The sequence below is a fragment of the Delphinus delphis genome, chromosome X (genome assembly GCF_949987515.2).
Source record: "Delphinus delphis chromosome X, mDelDel1.2, whole genome shotgun sequence".
NCBI classification, from domain to species: Eukaryota; Metazoa; Chordata; class Mammalia; order Artiodactyla; family Delphinidae; genus Delphinus; species Delphinus delphis.
Window position 1 is genome coordinate 125,656,633 of NC_082704.1, and position 18,983 is coordinate 125,675,615.

Consider the following 18,983-nt stretch of genomic DNA (forward strand, 5'->3'; position numbering starts at 1 on the left):
TCCGTGACAGGAGAGGCCACAACAGTGAGAGGCCCGCGTACCGCCAAAAAAAAAAAAAAAAAAGACCTTTTGCAGATGTGATTAAGAATCTGGAGATGGGGACTTCCCCGGTGGTCCAGTGGTTAAGACTCTGTGCTTTCACTGCAGGGGGTGTGGGTTCAATCCCTGGTCAGGGAACTAAGATCCTGCAAGCCGCCACGGCACGGCCAAAAAAAAGAATCTGGAAACGGAAAGAGTGTCCTGAGTTATCCAGGTGGGCACAAGGGCCCTTACTTGCAAGAAGGAAGCAGAAGGTTCAGAGTCAGAGAAGCAGAGGTTGGTGTCTCGTGGGGACATGAGCTGAGGAAGGTGGGCGCCTCTCGAAGCTGGAAAGGCAAGAAGACGGATTCTCCCCGGAGCCTCCGGAAGGAGCCAGCCCTGCCCACACCTGGATTTCAGCCCAGGGACAGCAGTGTTGGACCTCTGGCCTCCAGAAGGATGCCCACGGTGGAAGCACCCCTGATCTGGCGCCAGGAAGACCCGAGTCTCAGCCTGCCCTGCAGTACGCCACTGGACGTCAATCGGCCGCTGTCTGCTTCTGGGGAACTGAGTTCTTAACGCTACAACGGAGCAGTTGGCGTTTCCTCTGCCCATCTCCCGCTGCCCACAGATCCTGTCAGTGCCTATCTGTGAAGCGGCTTCGTAGTTTTGACATGATTTCACAAGCACGGTTGTCACGGTGGGCGTTACGTTGCGCTAGAGTCACCCACTCCCGGGGCACATTTGGAGGCAGACATGGGGGCCATAAGCTGGCCACTGGGGATCAATCCAGGCTTGCTTCTGTGGGAAAAAGCCCACCTACAAATCTCCCTGGTAACATCTGGGAAACGATTCTCCTTGGGATTCTGCACGTCCCCAAACTTTGTCCTTTATGGATACCATGCTGTCCCCTGCTTGGCTTGAGGCCATTGGGAGGGGGACCAAGCGTCCCTGCTTCTGGGTGAGCAGCCAGGAAGCCTCAGCAAGACGAGGGCTGCAGGACCGCGCTTGGACCTCGACCTCCAAACGCAGGATTCTCACAACCCAGCAGAGGGTGAGAATCCTGGGTGTAGATCATATCTGATACCGTTTCAAGTGAGATGTATCCGGCGGGGCTGCAAAAGTGCTCGGCGGGGCTGAAAAAATGATCCTGTACTTTTTTTTTTTTTTGACAAGAGTCATCTTTTAAAATAAAGCATGGCTGTTTCCTGTAGTCATTTCCCGAGTTTCTCTTCCACATTTTAAAGACGGGGTGACCTCTGTACGATGAGCTGAGGCGCTGACCTTCTGCTCACTGCTTTCTCCTCCTTCAAGCATGAGGCGTATCTTTCTGCCCTGGGCAGCCTCAGCTCTCTTCCTGCTGGGACATCTGATGGCTTCAGAAGAAACGGAGCTGAGTAAGTCAACGCTGGCGAACGTAGCCATTTGTCTGCCTGAAATGCCCTTTCTTTGAACATCTCTGCTCTCTTCTTTTTATGGTGTCTTTTGCAACTGCAGTGTTTTCTTTGTCAAAGTGACAAGGGCTTACACAGGTTCCTGAGTCTCGGGCAAAGCTCCATTTGCCTGTTGCAAAGGACCCACTCTTTTTTTTTTTTAATTATTTTTTAAAATTAATTAATTAATTTATTTATGGCTATGTTGGGTCTTCGTTTCTGTGCGAGGGCCACTCTTCATCGCGGTGCGTGGGCCTCTCACTATCGCGGCCTCTCTTGTTGCGGAGCACAGGCTCAGTGGTTGTGGCTCACGGGCCCAGTTGCTCCGCGGCATGTGGGATCCTCCCAGACCAGGGCTCGAACCCGTGTCCCCTGCATCGGCAGGCGGAATCTCAACCACTGCGCCACCAGGGAAGCCCCAGGACCCACTCTTGACTGAGCTCAGGATTAGGTCTGAATGGAAAAGAATCAATAGAAGAGCTCTTGTCTGCAGAACTGAGAATCTGGGCTGCTTTGCTGTTCTGTCTGCCTCCAAAGAGGTGAAAGGCTTTTGTTTGAATTAATATTTCCCTTCCCGTGGTGAGATCATGCCGCCACAGTGCCCCCGAGAAAGACAAGAGCCTCCCCAGTCACCCGTTGTCCGCGGGTCACCCTTGAATCCCATCCCACGGCTGGCCGCGCCTTCTGAGAACGATGATCAGCGTCACCTTTGCTCTCTGTCCTCAGAGCCTGGTTCCTGGGGCTTTCCCAGAGAATTGTTTCCAGGCTGCATGATCACCTTACAAGCTTTGTCAAAAGGCAGCAACAGGAGGGGGCGGACGGGAGGTATCTGGTCCCCTCTTGCACTAGACAGCTTCGATTTGCTTTCCAGCTCAAGGGAGGCCCGGATGGGAGCAGGTGGTGGCACGTTCGTGACATGTAGCTTCTGAACTGTCCCCAGGCATCACCCCATGCTTGACCGTCCACGTCCGAGCTGGCCTCTCGCCTACCTGGTTTGGAAGGGTCCCTAGGGGCCTTCTTTGCTGCAGCCCTGGGGTTGCAGACTGGGTATCAAGTGGACACAGTGAGGAGGGTGAGAGAGCCTGGATGTGGGGTGTCCCCAGGGCTGGCACCCACATGATTCCCTAGCTCTGTGCGATGCCCGGTGCTCTGTTTTCACGTGGCCGAATCGACGACTCCATCTGCCAGCGACAGAAGGCAGAGGGAGGAGAGATTTGGCTGCGAGCGGAGCTCCCTGGGGCCACAGATCCCTTGAGACCCATAGCTTCCTTCTGACAGCCCCCCTCTACCTGCCACCACTGCGCACATGGAGTTTGAGTGAAGAAAGAGCCCTTTAGACCAGTTCTAGATTCTGACCCACTTGAAGCACATCCGTGGGCAGAAGTAGGGGTTAAGGTCGTGGATGCACAGAGGGTCCCACCCGAGGCGCTTCTCATCCCTCTGTGGAGCCGGGCTCACTCAGAACCTTTGTAGGAACTTCCTGGAAAATGCAGAACTTGCTTTACGAAAGGCCTTTGTGGTTTGCCTGCTTTTCTTTTGCCCGAGGTCATCACAGGTGTGTGAACACCTGCGGTCCCACTGGGCACAGTCTCAGGAAAGCCTCCCCCCATCCCACCCGAGGTCCCGGAGCTGCGCAGGGAGGTCCCTCCGGGGCCATTTCCACCCCGTCGATCCATTTTGAACCAACAGATTCAGACTTCACGACTCCATTGGGGATTCAGATCATATTTCCACATAAGGCTACGGTGTTTCTGTTGGGCCTAGTGCTAATGCGCCTTTGCCCCGAACGCGCCTAACCCTCGTGAACGCTTGTGAACCAGCGTCAAAAGAAGCACGAGGAAATCGACACCCAGAGACACCCCCCCACCCCCACCCTTGCCTTGGTGCAGACAACCTTTGTCACCAGGGCTGTCCTGGTACACTTTGCCATTTACACCTTCATCTCTTAAAATTTCCGAATAAGTTCATAATATCCCATAAAATCAGCACACACTTTCTAAGCAACAATGGGTCCTGCTGGCCCTGAGCTCTTTCCGTTCGGGAGCCGACATTCAGGTGGGAACAGTGAAATCACAGGAATGAGATGGTATCTCTCAGGGGCAATGGTGCCACCAGGATGGTTAACCACCGATGGCCCAGGTTGGCGGTAATTTCTGGAGAGGTGGAGGTGTTTCTGATGGTACCGGAGAAATAGAATCAAAACTGGCGTTTCTCGCCAACCCAGAATTCTTCTCCACCAAGGTAGAGATAAGAGAGACACGATTTCATGACTGAACAAGCATTGAACAAGACTGCACTCTGACGCACATGCCTTTTGAGAAAGAGGTTGACAGGACACAAACCCTCTTCTAGAGCAAGGTGGACACCAGCCACTGCACCCGCGTTCTCAAACGGGAGGACGTCCCAGCACCATTTGTAACCATAATTCTTCCTAAACTCACCTTCCAGGTGGAGGGACCACCTGGGTCAGATCATTGGCTTTTCTCCAAGGGAAAAATTAACTCCTGTCTTTCTGACTGAGGTGCTTTGACGACCTGGAGCCAGACTCTTAGCCCCTCACAGAAATGGGGCTCCACACCGTTCATGTTTGCTCTTCAAAGAGTTGGCTCCCTTGAGAAAGTTATGCCTAGGTCCCAAATCTGGCTAAAGCTCACTAACTTCGAAAAGTCTCTACCTATATTTCAAAGGGATGAAGAAAAAACTTACACATTTTATTTATTTATTTATTTTTAATATATTATGAGGGCTTCCCTGGTGGCGCAGTGGTTGAGAGTCCGCCTGCCGATGCAGGGGACATGGGTTCGTGCCCCGGTCCAGGAAGATCCCACAGGCCGCGGAGCGGCTGGGCCCGTGAGCCACGGCCGCTGAGCCTGCACGTCCGGAGCCTGTGCTCCGCAAACGGGAGAGGCCACAACAGGGAGAGGCCTGCGTACCGCAAAAAAAAAAAAAAAAAAAAAAAAAAAAAAATATATATATATAATGAGTTTTGGGACTGCCCTGGTGGCGCAGTGGTTAAGAACCCACCTGCCAGTGCAGGGGACACGGATTCGAGCCCTGGTCCAGGAAGATCCCACATGCCGCGGAGCAACTAAGCCCGTGTGCCACAGCAAGAGAAGTCACCACAATGAGAAGCCTGTGTATTGGCTTCAAGTGTAGCCGCCACTCGCCACAACTAGAGAAAGCCCGCGTGCAGTTATGACACCCCAACGCAGCCAATAAATAAATAAATAAAACAAATAAATAAATAAATTTATAAAAAATATATATTATGAGTTTTAAAATTGAGATATAGTTGATTTATAATATTATATATGTTTCAGGTATACAACATAGGGATTCACAATTTTTTAAAGATTATACTCCATGTAGAGTTATTATGAAATATCGGCTATATCCCCTGTGTTATACAATATATCCTTGTAGCTTATTTATTTTATACGTAATAGTTTGTACCTCTTAATCCTCTACCCCTGTCTTGACACTCGCCCCCTTCCCTCTCCCCACTTGTAACCGCTAGTTTGTTTTTGTATCTGTGAGTCTGCTTCTGTTTTGTTACTTTCACTAGTTTGTGTCACATTTTAGATCCCACATGTAAGTGATATCATGTGATATTTGTCTTTGTCTGACTTACTTCACTCAGTCTGATCATCTCTAGGTCCATCCATGTTGCTGCCAATGGCATTATTCCATTCTTTTTGATGGCTGAGTGGTATTCCATTGTACACATGCACCACATCTTCTTTATCCATTCCTCTGTTGATGGACATTTAAGTTGCTTCCATGTTTTGGCTATTGCAAGTAGTGCTGCTATGAACATTGGCGCGCATGTGTCTTTTCAAATTAGAGTTTTTGTTTTTTTGCGATAAATGCCCAGGAGTGGAATCGCTGGATTCTGCGGCAGCTCTGTTTTTATCTTTTAGAGAAACTGCCGTAGTGTTTTCCACAGTGGCTGCACCAATTTGCATCCCTACCAACAGTGTACCAGGGCTCCCTTTTCTCCACACCCTCGCCAACATTTATTATTTGTGGTCTTTTTGATGATGGCCGTTCTGACAGGTGTGGAACCTAAGTAGCGTCTGAAGCAAACGTTGAAGGACTCACTTGACCTTGAGCTTTTCCTCGACTCGTCATGTGTGGTGTTCTGAGTAAGACAGTGACTTTGGTGGATGGGGGACAGTGTCCAGTTCCTCTCTGTGTGCCCACAAAACATGGTGCCACTGGACACACAGTCGGCACTCACCGTTTACTCTGCACACTAACCGATAATCATTACCTCTTGCCAACGAGAGAAGAAAGCCAGCTGTAATCTTGCACCGACTGTTGTCTCTCAAAGTGATTGAGTTTTCTCACCGACCTTCATAGATCCTGCAGTTCTTAGTGACATAAGTCATGACCGGTTTGTTTGTGAGAATCTTGGTTTTCTCTGTCCCTTTAAAGCACTCTATCATTCTTGTATTATAAGTATGAAACACATAACAGACCCTGGACACATAGTAAGAATATAAAATATCTTGTTGATAATTACAGATAGATGACATAGGTAACAGATAGATGATGACAAGATAGATGATAGATAGGTAGATAGACGATATAGATGATAGATACATAAATAGATAGTAGATAAATAATAGCTAGATGATGATGATGATAGATACATAGATAGATAATAGAGATAGATAGATAATAGAGGTAGATAGATAGATGGGTAGATAGATATAAATATCATGTTGAAATGATAATATTCTGGATATATAGGGTTAAATAAAATATATCATCATATTTTTTTAAAAAGCACTGTATCATTCTTATAACATGAGTGCTGACATCATTTTACAAATTTCAAGCTCTTTCCAGCATTCCCTCAAAGTCTACTCTAGTTGTGTCTTTTTACCCAGGAGAAACATTGCAGCTTCAAATCATCAACCTCTTTCCAGCATCGCCTCGAAGTCTCCTCTATGTGTGTCTTTTTACCCAGGAGAAACTTTGCAGCTTCAAATCATCAACTTTAATTTCGAAACTGTGAAGGTTACATGGAACGCAAGTGAATACCCCGGGACTAATTTGACATTCCTCCAAAAGTAAGTGCCCTGAGGAAGGGAAAACCATGCCCCTGGCTAAAATATTTCCTCTTCTAAGATGTCAACAGCTGGGAGGCCCAGGACGCGAGCGCGTGAAGGATCAGAAGGTGCAAGTGTGCATGTGTGTGCTCTCTAGCTCTCAGGCCTCACCACAGCTGCAGCCACAGCTCCCAGACCTTCTAACGCAGTGATGACTGACTCATGCTCGAAACCACCTAGATTCTTTTTTTTAAATAGATATTTGATTATATCTTTTTTCTTTTTTTTAATGAATGAATTAATTTATTTTTGGCTGTGTTGGGTCTTCCTTGCTGCGCACAGGCTTTCTCTAGTTGCAGCGAGCAGGGGCTACTCTTTGTTGCGGTGCGCGGGCTTCTCATTGCGGTGGCTTCTCTTGTTGTGGAGCACGGGCTCTAGGCATGTGGGCTTCAGTAGTTGTGGTTCGCGGGCTCTAGAGCGCAGGCTCAGTAGTTGTGGCGCACAGGCTTAGTTGCTCCGGGGCATGTGGGATCTTCCCAGACCAGGGCTCGAACCCGTGTCCCCTGCATTGGTAGGCAGATTCTTAACCACAAGGGAAGTCCCGCATCCATTTCTTTAATCATAAAGGAGATAATTCTTCGTCTCGTCACTGCTTGGGTTTGAGATCTTAAGGATGGAGTATAAGCTGGTCTCACACTCGGTCCTATAGGCTTCTTCTTAATATTGCAGGGAAGCCTCAAATTTTTACCCAATCTTGGGACATCCCTATTAAAAGTGTCTCCTGGAAGGGATAGTTAGGGAGTTTGCTACATTTAAAAAGGATAACCAGGGACTTCCCTGGTGGCGCAGTGGTTAAGAATCCGCCTGCCAATGCAGGGGACACGGGTTTGAGCCCTGGTCCAGGAAGATCCCACATGCCCCGGAGCAACTAAGCCTGTGCGCCACAACTACTGAGCCTGCGCTCTAGAGCCCGCGAGCCACAATTACTGAGCTCGTGAGCCGCAACTACTGAAGCCCACGTGCCTAGAGCCCGTGCTCCGCAACAAGAGAAGCCACCGCAATGAGAAGCCCACGCACCGCAACGAAGAGTAGCCCCCGCTCACCGCAACTAGAGAAAAGCCCACGCGCAGCAACAAAGACCCAATGCAGCCAAAAATAAATAAATAAATTTTATTTTTAAAAAAAGGATAACCAACAAGGACCTACTGTATAATACAGGGAAGTCTGCTCAATGTTATGTGGCAGCCTGGATGGGAGGGGAGACTGGATACATGTATATGCATGGCTGATTCACTTTGCTGTGCCCCTGAAGCTATCACAACGCTGTTAATCAGCTCTACTCCAATATAAAATAAAAATGCCTCTTTGAGTCAAGGGCTGGGTTACTCTGCAGGTCAATTACTTTCCTAGGGCAGCCGCAACAAAGTACCCAAAACTGGGCAGCTTAAAACAAGGAAAATTCATCCTCCCCCATCCTGGAGACCAGATGTCTGAGGTCAAGGCGTCCCAGGACCGCGCTCCCTCCTGAGGCTCCAGGGGAGGGTCCTTCCCCCGTCTTCCAGCTTCTGGGGGCTCCAGGCGTCCCTGGGCTTGTGGCCGCGTCCCTCCCGTGTCTGCCTCTGTCTTCCCGGGGCTTCTCCTCTGTGTCTGTGTCTCTCGTCTTCTGTCTCTTAGAAGGACCCTGTCATTGGATGTAGGGCCACCCTCCTCCAGGAGGACCTCATCTCAGACCCCTCACTTCATCACATCTGCAAAGATCCTATTTCCTCATGAGGTCCTGTTCCCAGGTTCCGGGGTTGGTATCGATACGTAGGCATGCCATTTGGAGGGCCACAATTCGAGCCCTACAAGATCCATTCAAGGGGGGTAAACATTTGAGAGAGGGGTACTTTTCTGTTTTGACAGGTCTTGCTGTAGTTTTGTAAGGGGAGGGGGTCATTGAAGCGAGTGACGTGGTACCCAATCTGAGTCAGTGACAGAGTCATGGAGCAAAGGAACGGCCCTTAAGTTGTTATTTTTAAGATGCTACATAGCTGAATTTTTCTCTTTTTAAATCACAGGTTAAGCAGCAATGAGGCCTACAGACCGTGCTCCCAGTACACCCTTCAACGAGGTTACACTGCCGGGTGCCTCTTGGAAGTAGAGAAAGATGAAGTTCTATATTTTTCCATCAGGAATGGAACACACCCTCTTCTCAGCAAGAGTCTGTGGATCAGCAGTTACCGTACGTGCTTTAGTACCTTGAGGGTTGACTGTCCATTTGGGATTAGGATACATCATACAAAGGTAGTGAAACCCTCTCTCCAAAGATTCGTGTTTTGGTCTGGATTTCTGTGAGGCAGAGTTTCTTTCCCCCCCCCCCGCCCCTGTTTTGAGGGATGGGATGTCACAGGTCCATCTCAGAATCCCATGAGAGATATGGACCCCCTCCTGAAAACAATCCCTCATAGACATTGTATAAGTCTCCTCGGGCTGCCATAAAAAATGATCAGAAATTGGGTTGCTTAAAGTAAACATTATCTTCCAGTTCTGGGGTTGGTCGAGATGTGGGTGGGGTTGGTTCCTGCTGGAAGTTCTGAGGGAGAATCTGCTGCAAGCCTCTCCCAGTTCTTGGGAGCTGCTCGTAACCTTGGGCGTCCCTGGGCTTGTGGCCGCCTCCTCCCGTCCCTGCATCCGTCTTCACGTGGCTTCTCCTCTGTGTCTGTGTCTCTTCTCTTCTGATAAGGATGCCAGTCATACTGCATTAGGGCTCACGCTACTCCAGGATGACCTCATCTTATCTTAAACAATTACACCTGTAATGACCCTCTTCCCAAAGATTCTGAGGTGCTAGGGTCCAGGACTTCAAAGTGTCTTTTTCTGGTGGGACACAATTCATCCCATAACAGATACAGAAAAGTTTTTCAAGCAATTTCAGAGCGCTCTTTCCACGAGACACCTAAGGGTCCTTGGAGAGCTGGCTAAAAGTTCTATTGTCAATGTACTAAAGACAAGGAAACCCCACATCTCATAAGGTATTAGAGGAAGGATTGGAACAGTCAGAGGAAAGTGAATCCAAGCCCAGCTACCACTGTAATTTCAGAGATGTGGAATGTTTTTCTTGGTAGAGGTGTTAGTCATTGTGCTATTTCTCCTTCTTAGTGAAACCCAGATCCCTGAGTGATCTGAGCTTCCAGTGGCATCAGGGAGCAGTGACAGTGACTTGCTCTGACCTGTGGTACAAAGATCTCGTGTATGAAGTCCAGCACAAGAGCACCTTTGACGCCGAGTGGCAGGTGAGGGCAGGGACGTCTTCTCAGGCCGGATGTACGTAAGTATCCCCAAGATGCGAACGGTGGAGAAAGATGGAGAGACACAGAGACAAAGATATTGAGATTTATTTTAAGGACTTGGTCATGTGATTGTGGAGCCTGGTGTATGCGACAGAAGCAGGGGGCACTCATCCAAAAAGGGAGAAGACGGACAAATGGCTGGAATCAGTAGAATAGAATCACTGCTCATCAAAGAAATACACATTAAAATAGAGGGATACTTGGCTTCCCTGGTGGCGCAGTGGTTAAGAATCTGCCTGCCAATGCAGGGAATATGGGATCGAGCCCAGGTCAGGGAAGATCCCACGTGCCATGGAGCAACTAAGCCCGGGAGCCACAACTACTGAGCCCACGTGCTGCATCTACTGAAGCCCACGTGCCTAGAGCCCGTGCTCCTCAACAAGAGAAGCCACCGCAATGAGAAGCCCGCCCACCGCAACAAAGAGTAGCCCCCACTCACCGCAACTAGAGAAAGCCCGTGCGTAGCAACGAAGACCCAACACAGCCAAAAAAGAATAATATAAATAAATTAAAATTTAAAAAAAATAGAGGGATACTGGAGATCTCCTAAATAGCTGATCATAAAATGTGATCATTTTTAACGATGTCGAACACCAGGAAACTTTAAGACCTCCGTCCTTGTTGTGATCAATTAATTCCCTTTGCAGAAATCAATCCTCAGGGAATAATTCAAAATGTGGATGAGGCTCTATGCACGAAGACGTCTATCGAAGCATTATCTACAATAAATACATGGACTTAGGGACCACCTATGTGGCACACAGCAGGAGAATAGTCAAACAAATTATGGTGCATTTATAATAAAATATTTAAGAGCCATCAAAAGGTATTTTGAAGAATATTTAGTGATAAGAAGCAATGTGTACATTAAATATTGTGTTCAATGAATACCGTACCCCCGGAAGGAGAGAAATGGTATCAATTTGTTAACGGTGATTGTATTTTGGAGCTAGGATAAAGACGGGTTTTAAGTGTCTTATTTTGCCTTTGTGTGTGTGTGTGTGTGTGTGTTTGTGTGTGTTTTCTAAAGTCTCAAATGTAAGCATGCATTACTTTTCTTTCTTTTTAAATTAATTAATTAATTTATTTTGGGGCTGTGTTGGGTCTTTGTTGCTGCGTGCGGGGTTTCTCTAGTTGCGGCGAGCGGAGGCTACTCTTTGTTGCGGTGCACGGGCTTCTCATTGCGGTGGCTTCTCTTGTTGCGGAGCACGGGCTCTAGGCGCACGGGTTTCAGTAGTTGTGGCACGCGGGCTCAGTAGTTGTGGCTTGCGGGCTCTAGAGCGCAGGCTCAGTAGTTGTGGTGCACGGGCTTAGTTGCTCCGTGGCATGTGGGATCTTCCCAGACCAGGGCTCGAACCCATGTCCCCTGCATTGGCAGGCGGATTCTTAACCACTGTGCCACCAGGGAAGCCACAGCATACATTACTTTTATATTCATAAAAAAAGTTACTTGGGAAATATAGCCAATATTTTATAATAACTGTAAATGAAGTCTAACGCTTAAAAATTGTGAACCACTATATTGTACACCCGTAACATATAATACTGTACAGCAACTATACTTCTATTTTAAAAAATTACTTTTTTTTTTAAAAAGAAAGAACTTAGTAATTCTTCAAAAGCGTCTGTCATCATGTTTGTCATAACGAATTTTTTTTCCTTTTTGGAGGGAGGTGTAGAGGTGCGGCCACATTTGTTTTTGCTGCCGTTTGGAGGATAAATATCTGGGCAGAGAGAGGAAGTGAAACAAGAGAGGGAAATCCTGCAAGGAGGAATCTTGTGTGAATCCCTGGTAGAAGATGAAAAAGTCTGGGTCAATCATGGGTCATCGTGTCTGTTTTTCCCTCTAGTCCAAGGAGGCAAAAACCTGCAATGTCACGCTCGACAGTTTGGATGATGAGAAGTGTTATTTCTTTCGGGCCAGAGTGAAAACGCTGGAGTCCAGCTACGGCTCTGACACATACCCAAGTGACTGGTCAGAGGTGATACGCCAGCAGAGGGGCAAGCTAACAGGTAATGTCACACAGCATCGCTGCACAACATGGTCCGGCACCCTACGTTGGGGGGAGGGTGGAATGGGGCACCTGAAAACACGGATGACCCCAAGTCCTGCTCCAGAGGTCACGGTGGAAGAATTCCTCTTCTAGATTCCATCATTATTGGACTAATTTTCATTTTTATTTCATAGCAAGAATAATGTGTCATTTATGAATGTGGTTCCATGGATATAGATACAGATGCATAGAGAGATCTATAGATAAATAGGTGATAGATGGATAGATTGATAGATGATAGATGATGATAGATAGATGACAGATATAAATAGATGATAGATGACATATATAGATAGATAGACATAGATGGATGATAGGTGATAGATAGCTAGATAGATGGATAGGTAAGTAGACAGATATATATCGTAGATAGATAAGTAGATAGGCAGGTAGGTAAATAGATAGATGCTAGATGATAGATAGATAGATGATAGACAGATAGGTAGATAGATGATAGATAGATAGATAGATGATAGATATGGATAGACCAAAGAAAGCCCTGATATCCTCAAATACCCCTGGCAGTGAGTTAAATCTACTCTCCCTCCTTCCTGATGTTTGCCTGTCCAGTGTCACCATCTCTCTTTCCAAGACATTTCACACCAAAATCAAGATTTGCTGACCCTGACATTTATAAAGGAAAAAACAATGTGGGTGGCAGGATTTGGAGTGTGATCTAGTATTATGTTGAAATTATCTTGATAACTTACAGCCCTCATTCTGTTTTGCTTTAGATTTGTGCCAGGAAAGGAGGCTTTTCCCAAATTTTATATTAATTGCCGGCATGGCCACCTTCCTGATGGCCTCCCTTCTCCTTCTGCCTTTATGGAAACTACGGAGGTGAGGATGACCCTGACAGAATCCTCGGACACATGGGCTTTGGTTCCAATATGTCCCTGAACTGGGGGGGAAAAAAGAATTGTCTGATATGATTATTTAGCTGAATATCACTTTCTCTATAGTACACACTTTGCCAGTGGTATATGACAAGAAAATTGAGAGGGAAATAATGCCAAAGGTGAGATATCTGCAGAATTCATTGACAAATATTCTCTGGGAGACGGTAGGATATAAGAATGGTCATTCCTATGAGAGCATTACCTTGCTTCAAACACACGCCCCACTGAGCTGTGTCCTCCTGTCATGTTACAATGACAGGTACTTAAAACACTTTTAATTTTTATTGAGATTTATTAAATGAGACAATTTGGTGAGTGAGGTGAGAAGAACTGGACAAGAAGAAAGCTTGTCTGGTTTGTAAATCCACTTACAGATACAGCAAAACAATATTCTTTGAGACCATAGAAAGCATTTCAAAAATATGATATTAAATATTTCTCCCCATTAACCTTCCGTGCGATAATTTAACAACCGCTATTTCCATCTTTCTTTAAACGTACTTGTGCCCGGGCCTTTTACTTCTTGATGATGTTTGAAGGCACTGATGCCCAGGGCCTTGGGTGCCATCTTTGTTTCTTAGGATGAGGTTTCCATAGCAACGACTGGAGTGATGCATAGAGAAACGTGGACCGCCATTCTGGACAACTCAGGCTGGGTCTGAGCTAGGCTAAGTTAGACAAGTTCAAGGACGTCCCGTCATGGTTGGATACAGCTTCTCTTGATTCTTGCAAATCGCCCCATTTTTTCTTCAGTCTGCTCTTCTCTCTTTGACCAGCTCAGACAGATGCCTGCAATATGGTTCTCTGCAAGGGAGTAGATGAAGCAATCAGATAAGCGTGTTGACAGGTGACATGTCTGATGTTTTTAATACAAAACTGAAATCATCCCTGAGGGAATCTGAGGGGTACACTTCTTGGAAAAAACTAACACTTGTCCTGTCTTCAAGGAAGTCCCTGTTCACGACGAGAGGTGAAATCAACTGTATTATTTTCCTGGGGTTGCCATAGCAAAGCACCCCAGACTGGGGTGGGGGGGCTCAAACAACAGACGTTTATTTCTCCCAGTACTGGAGGCTTGAATCTGAGGTCCAGGTGCGAGCAGGGCTGGCTCCTCCTGAGGCTTCTCTCCTGGGTGTGTAGACGGCCCTCTCCTCCCTGTGTCCTCACACGGTCGTCCCTCTGTGTGCATCTGTGTACTAATCTCCTCTTCTTTTAAGGACACCAGTCACATAGGGTTAGCATCTTATTAGATGAAAACCTCTTAGGTTCTGTATCTGGGGGCCTGCGAATTAAACTGACCAAAGACAGAGTAACGTAAGAAAATGCATGTTTCTTTACTGATGTAATGTTTTTAAGCGCGTGGAGATTCGTAGAAAGGAAGTGAACACCTAACAAGGCAGTTAATTTGGGGGCTTCTGTACCATTTTAACAAAAGGTGATAATTTGTGGAGAAGTGGAAAAGGAAGACAAATGAAAAGGGAGTTTGGATGTGGGTAACTAGTGGGAGGGTGACTAAGAAATGTGTGGGGGAAACTACAGGCAGATAAACGTTGTCTGTGTGGAAGCATCTTGGTGCCTCTCAGTGGTGTGACTCGTCCATTTCCAGGTAAAGGGGGGGGCACCTTTACAAATGGAATTTTTTTTTTTTTTGTAAAGAGGGAAATTTGTGGTCTGCTTTTAGGTGGGTGGGGGAGGGCAGAGGGCTTCTCCTACCTCTGCTGTTTCTCAAGTGCCTTCACCTCCAAATACACAATATCCCCAAGTGGCATATTTTGGGGTGGTGTATCCTGTTCACATTCATACCCCATGTCTATGACCTCATTTCACCTTAATTACCTCCTAAGAAGTACAACCTCCAGATACGGTCAGATTGAGGGGTTAGGGTTTCAAGTTATGAATTTGGGGAGGTGGGGACACAATTCAGTCCACAGTGTCAACAGAATTAGTGATTCCTTGGCAGAGGAATAAGAATTGCTCCTTGGCAGAGACGGGCTCCACGCCCCTAACATCACATTCCTGGTGAGGGCTTCTCGTGGATGCTGGGAGCAGGGTACCTGCGAGGGTAGGAGCGGGGCACATGTTTTGAAATTGGGGACGCAGTTCCGCCAAGGTGTGCAGCCTCTGGGGTCAAAGTCTGCAGCCATCCCGGGCCCCTCATGGCGGGGCGGTGGGTGGGGTCTGTCCGCCTGGACGTCCACAGCCCTGCTCAGGGGCGCCAGCCTGTCCGACCAGACTCTCCATGTCCATTTCAGGGTTAAGAAGGTTCTCATGCCCAGTGTGCCGGATCCCAGGTTCACCTTCTCGGGGCTCTTTGAGTCTCACCAAGGTAACTTCCAGGTAAGCGTCATGTCCTTGGGCATGAGAAACAGGCTTGCTTTGTGCCGTCCTGCTACCCCCCTGTGCACCACGTAAAACCCGGCTTTTATTCCAGCAGCCTCTTTAAATGCCTGGGAGCCCTTTTGCATTTGAAAGCAGCAGCACGTTCTTTTCTCTTTGGGTCAGAGAGAGCAGATCCAAGGGCCTCCGAGGGTGGCTTCTCTTGAAATCAGCCCCGGAGATCAGTGGCCCCCACTACGGGATTTTCCAGCCTAATCACTTTCTGATCTTATCAGGAAGTTGTGTTCTTAATCTGTTCCCTCTGCAGAGCTGACAACAAAACCTACACTTCCTTTTTCAAACTTTATGGTTGTTGTTTCATTCACATGACAAATGCTTAAGGAGTTGGGAGGAATGAGACGGAGGGAATCAGCACCGCGCGGGTCCCCAGGAGATTGCCAGCAGCGGACACCCAGGCGTAGACTTTACGGGACCATGGGATCAGAGTTATGCCAGTTCCCTGCGGCTGCCACAAACGGCGGGGTTCAAAACATCACACATTCATCCTCCCCCATCCTGGAGACCAGACGTGTGAGGTCAAGGTGTCCCAGGGCCGCGCTCCCTCCAGAGGCTCCAGGGGAGGGTCCTTCCTGCCCCTTCCAGCTCCTGGGGGCTCCAGGTGTCCCTGAGCTTGTGGCTGCCTCCCTCCCGTCCCTGCCTCTGTCTTCATGGGGCTTCTCCTCTGTGTCTGTGTCTCTCCTCTTCTGTGCCTTAGAAGGACCCTGTCATTGGATGTAGGGCCACCCTCCTCCAGGAGGACCTCATCTCAGACCCTTCACTTCATCACATCTGCAAGGACCCTATTTCCAAATAAAGTCCCATTCTCAGGTTCTGAGGGTTAGCACTGGGGCATATCTTTATTTTGGAAGGGATGCACTATTTAACCTTCCAGAGGAGCAAAAAGGTGAATTTTAAAACTACTTATAGGTGTAGGAGAGGGAAAGAAATGGAAAGAAAACCCACAAAAACATGCCTCTATCCTGTTAAGTTCTGTCCCTGATACCTGCAAATTAAATGGACAAAAAAAAAAAAAAAGATTAAGAAGAGAAAAGGTTTATTTTGTATGCACATGAAAACAAGTGAAAACAAAGGGTGATAGAGTGTGGAGGAGACACCAAGTAAAAGAAAAGGGGTTGGGGACTTGGGGGTGGCAGGCAAGATATGAGAAGGTGACTAGGAAATGCATGAGAAATAAGGGTTCTTTAGTAAGATTTTATGCGGACTCAAGTTCTCCCAGGTGCTAAGTGTTGTCTCTGGAGTTGGAAGGGTCAGGGTGACCTTTTACAAATGTACATTTCCTTGCCAAAAGGGACAGTTATGCCCTGCTTCTAGGGAGGATAAACGGAGAGCAGAGAATCCTCTCTGCAGCGGTGCATTCTCCATTGCCTGCAGCTGAAAAAGCGGCATATTTAGGGGTGTCCCAGTTCCTTTCAAGGGAGAAGAGAGGGGGTTACAGCAGAGTTTAGGACAGGAAATCTGAAGCTTTTCAATACTTGGGGCTAGAAGAAGGAGATGGGGGAGGCTGGGCCGGGGAAGGGAGATGTTATAGGGAACAGAGGAGTCACCCGGTGGAATACAGTCCCCTGGAGCACCGTATTCCAGATGTGCTCCCAGCCAGCATCAGGAAATCCCAGGGCACCTGTTAGGATTTAGCATCTGGGCCCCCTGGACCTGCTGAGTGACAACCCTCCTTCTGAAAAGTCACTCCCATCTCAGAGAACATACCTGCGGGGTGGGGGCGCGGGGAGGAATCTGTGTTGCCTGTTTTGGGTTCCGGAAAAGCCCCTCAGGCGGTCCTCGTGTGTGAGGAGTGACCACAGGCCAGCCGCTTTGAGGCTGATGACAAAAGGCAGGTCTGGGGCTTCCCTGGTGGCGCAGTGGTTGAGAGTCCGCCTGCCGATGGAGGGGACACGGGTCCGTGCCCCGGTCCGGGAAGATCCCACGTGCCGCGGAGCGGCTGGGCCCGTGAGCCATGGCCGCTGAGCCTGCGCGTCCGGAGCCTGTGCTCCGCAACGGGAGAGGCCACAGCAGTGAGAAGCCCGCGTACCGCAAAAAAAAAAAAAAAAAAAAAAAAAAAGGCGGGTCTGAAACCACAAGCTCCATGCCAAGATACTAAACATGAGAGCTTTTTTGTTCTGCTGGAGGTGGCATCACCTCCGGAGGGAGGCTGCCAGGGTCCCGGCGATGCACGGGCCCCGAGGGGAGGGGTTTGCCGCACGGAGCCTGAGTCAGTGTTTCATCCTGGCAGGAGTGGATCAAGGACACGCAGAACGTGGCTCATGTGAATAAGATGGAAGACGGGGAGTGGGAGTCTCTCCCGGAAGAGGCCGTGGTGGTCCAGCTGGCCGAGATGCCCAAGACAGTGGCGACGAGCCCTGTGTACCGGCAGACAGCGGAGGAAGAGGCCACCGGGGAGCCCGGCCAGCTCCCTCGCCAGCCCCCCCAGGGCGGCGAGGTGGTCTCTCTCGGGGATGTTACGTTTGTGATGAGTGACAATTCATACGTGATGTTCTGAGGGGGTGGAAACTCAAAAGCCAGCATCAAAATCTACGTTGACATTGTAGGACCCAGGACAGCATCTCAGGGGCTAAACACCGCTGTGAAGGGAACTCCCCAGAACCGAGGATGCTGGTGTCTGGGGCCACCCAACATCCCACCCATCCAGCCAATGCATCCCATGCATGTCGATATCCAAGGGCTTGAAGGCGGATTCCCTATAGGCGGCAGACCGTTGGTTGGGCTTGTTCTTGCTGTCACCTGGCACGTTGTCACGGTTCACTTAAATCCTAAGGAAGGACAGCCCGCGGCCTGAGCCCACCTTCCTTCGCACGTGCCCACCCAGTCCTGCCCTTTCGCCATTACTGCTCGCACCTGAGTGGCTCCTCAGATCTTTCGCTACGCGGCACCTGTACCCAGCAGGTGAGGCACGGCGCCCCCAGGTACAAAAGGAATTCTGCGTTACCAGCAACAACCAGCCACCCAGCTCTTGATCCGAAAGGGAAAAACCCTCTTTGCATGCATTGAGGCATTTTATTAAGCAGACTGCTTTAATTCCTGAGTCCACACTCAGGACATCACTCCTAAGAGACATTTGAATGTAAGAACCCTGCATGAGCATTTGAGACATTCCTCGCTGAGTGTGCATTACTATTATTATTTTTTATATTGAAATAAAAAGAAAAAAAAGTGTTGGCATGAGAACTACGGTGAGATGTAAACATCTTGCTGATATGTGTGGAGATAGTGGACAATGTTAGTTTGATGCCCTCAAGCTTCACGTACAGGATGTGTCTAGATTTCTAGATTATTGAGATCTAGTTGTTTTTTTCTTTGTTTTTTTTTTCCGGCTGGCACTGAGTTTATCTTGTCTCTCTCTGCAGGGTGCAGTAAATAAACTTGATCAGATATACCTGGAGTCTGTGTGTGTGTGTGTGTGTGTGTGTGTGTGTGTGTGAGTGTGTGTGTGTGTGTGTGTGTGTGTGTGTGTGTGTGTGGTGTTGGGGATTTATAATTTAACAAAATCTCTCCCCACCCCAGAAAATTCCTCCACAAAGATAGAAATGGAAAGAAAACACTTTTATTCGTGAACAAACACCAAGCCAGGCAGCCCGCTAACGGTTTGCAAGCATAGAAGGACTCTCACCCTGTTTCTGAGCTCAGCAACCCGTTCCCATTCTCAAGACAACATTGCTAATTGTCTCCTCTCTGTAGGATGCAGGTGTTGCAATTTGGGGCCAGGTTTCCAGCTGCAGTAAGGCCACTCTCTTCCCTGGAAGCTGGGAGGTGGGCCTTATGTGATTGTTCCCGTTTGGGA

At 48.3% G+C, this 18,983-nt stretch overlaps 1 protein-coding gene across 1 annotated transcript; it reads left to right on the forward strand.

Annotated features, from left to right (window-relative positions):
• Positions 1-1,333: 1,333 nt before the first annotated feature.
• Positions 1,334-17,999, forward strand: CRLF2 (cytokine receptor like factor 2). Its single transcript, XM_060002091.1, has 8 exons — positions 1,334-1,415; positions 6,427-6,529; positions 8,569-8,732; positions 9,650-9,783; positions 11,691-11,853; positions 12,629-12,734; positions 15,046-15,130; positions 17,418-17,999. The coding sequence occupies exons 1-8, from the start codon at positions 1,334-1,336 to the stop codon at positions 17,682-17,684; spliced, it is 1,104 nt and encodes a 367-aa protein (XP_059858074.1). The 3' UTR covers positions 17,685-17,999.
• The last annotated feature ends 984 nt before the right edge of the window (positions 18,000-18,983 follow it).

Excerpts from the sequence above, each read along its gene's own strand:
- CRLF2 (XM_060002091.1), top strand. The coding sequence starts at position 1,334 with ATGAGGCGTATCTTTCTGCCCTGGGCAGCCTCAGCTCTCTTCCTGCTG. Across the intron at positions 9,784-11,690 it reads CCTTTGACGCCGAGTGGCAG|TCCAAGGAGGCAAAAACCTG; the intron begins GTGAGGGCAGGG and ends TTTTCCCTCTAG. Across the intron at positions 15,131-17,417 it reads CTCACCAAGGTAACTTCCAG|GAGTGGATCAAGGACACGCA; the intron begins GTAAGCGTCATG and ends TCATCCTGGCAG.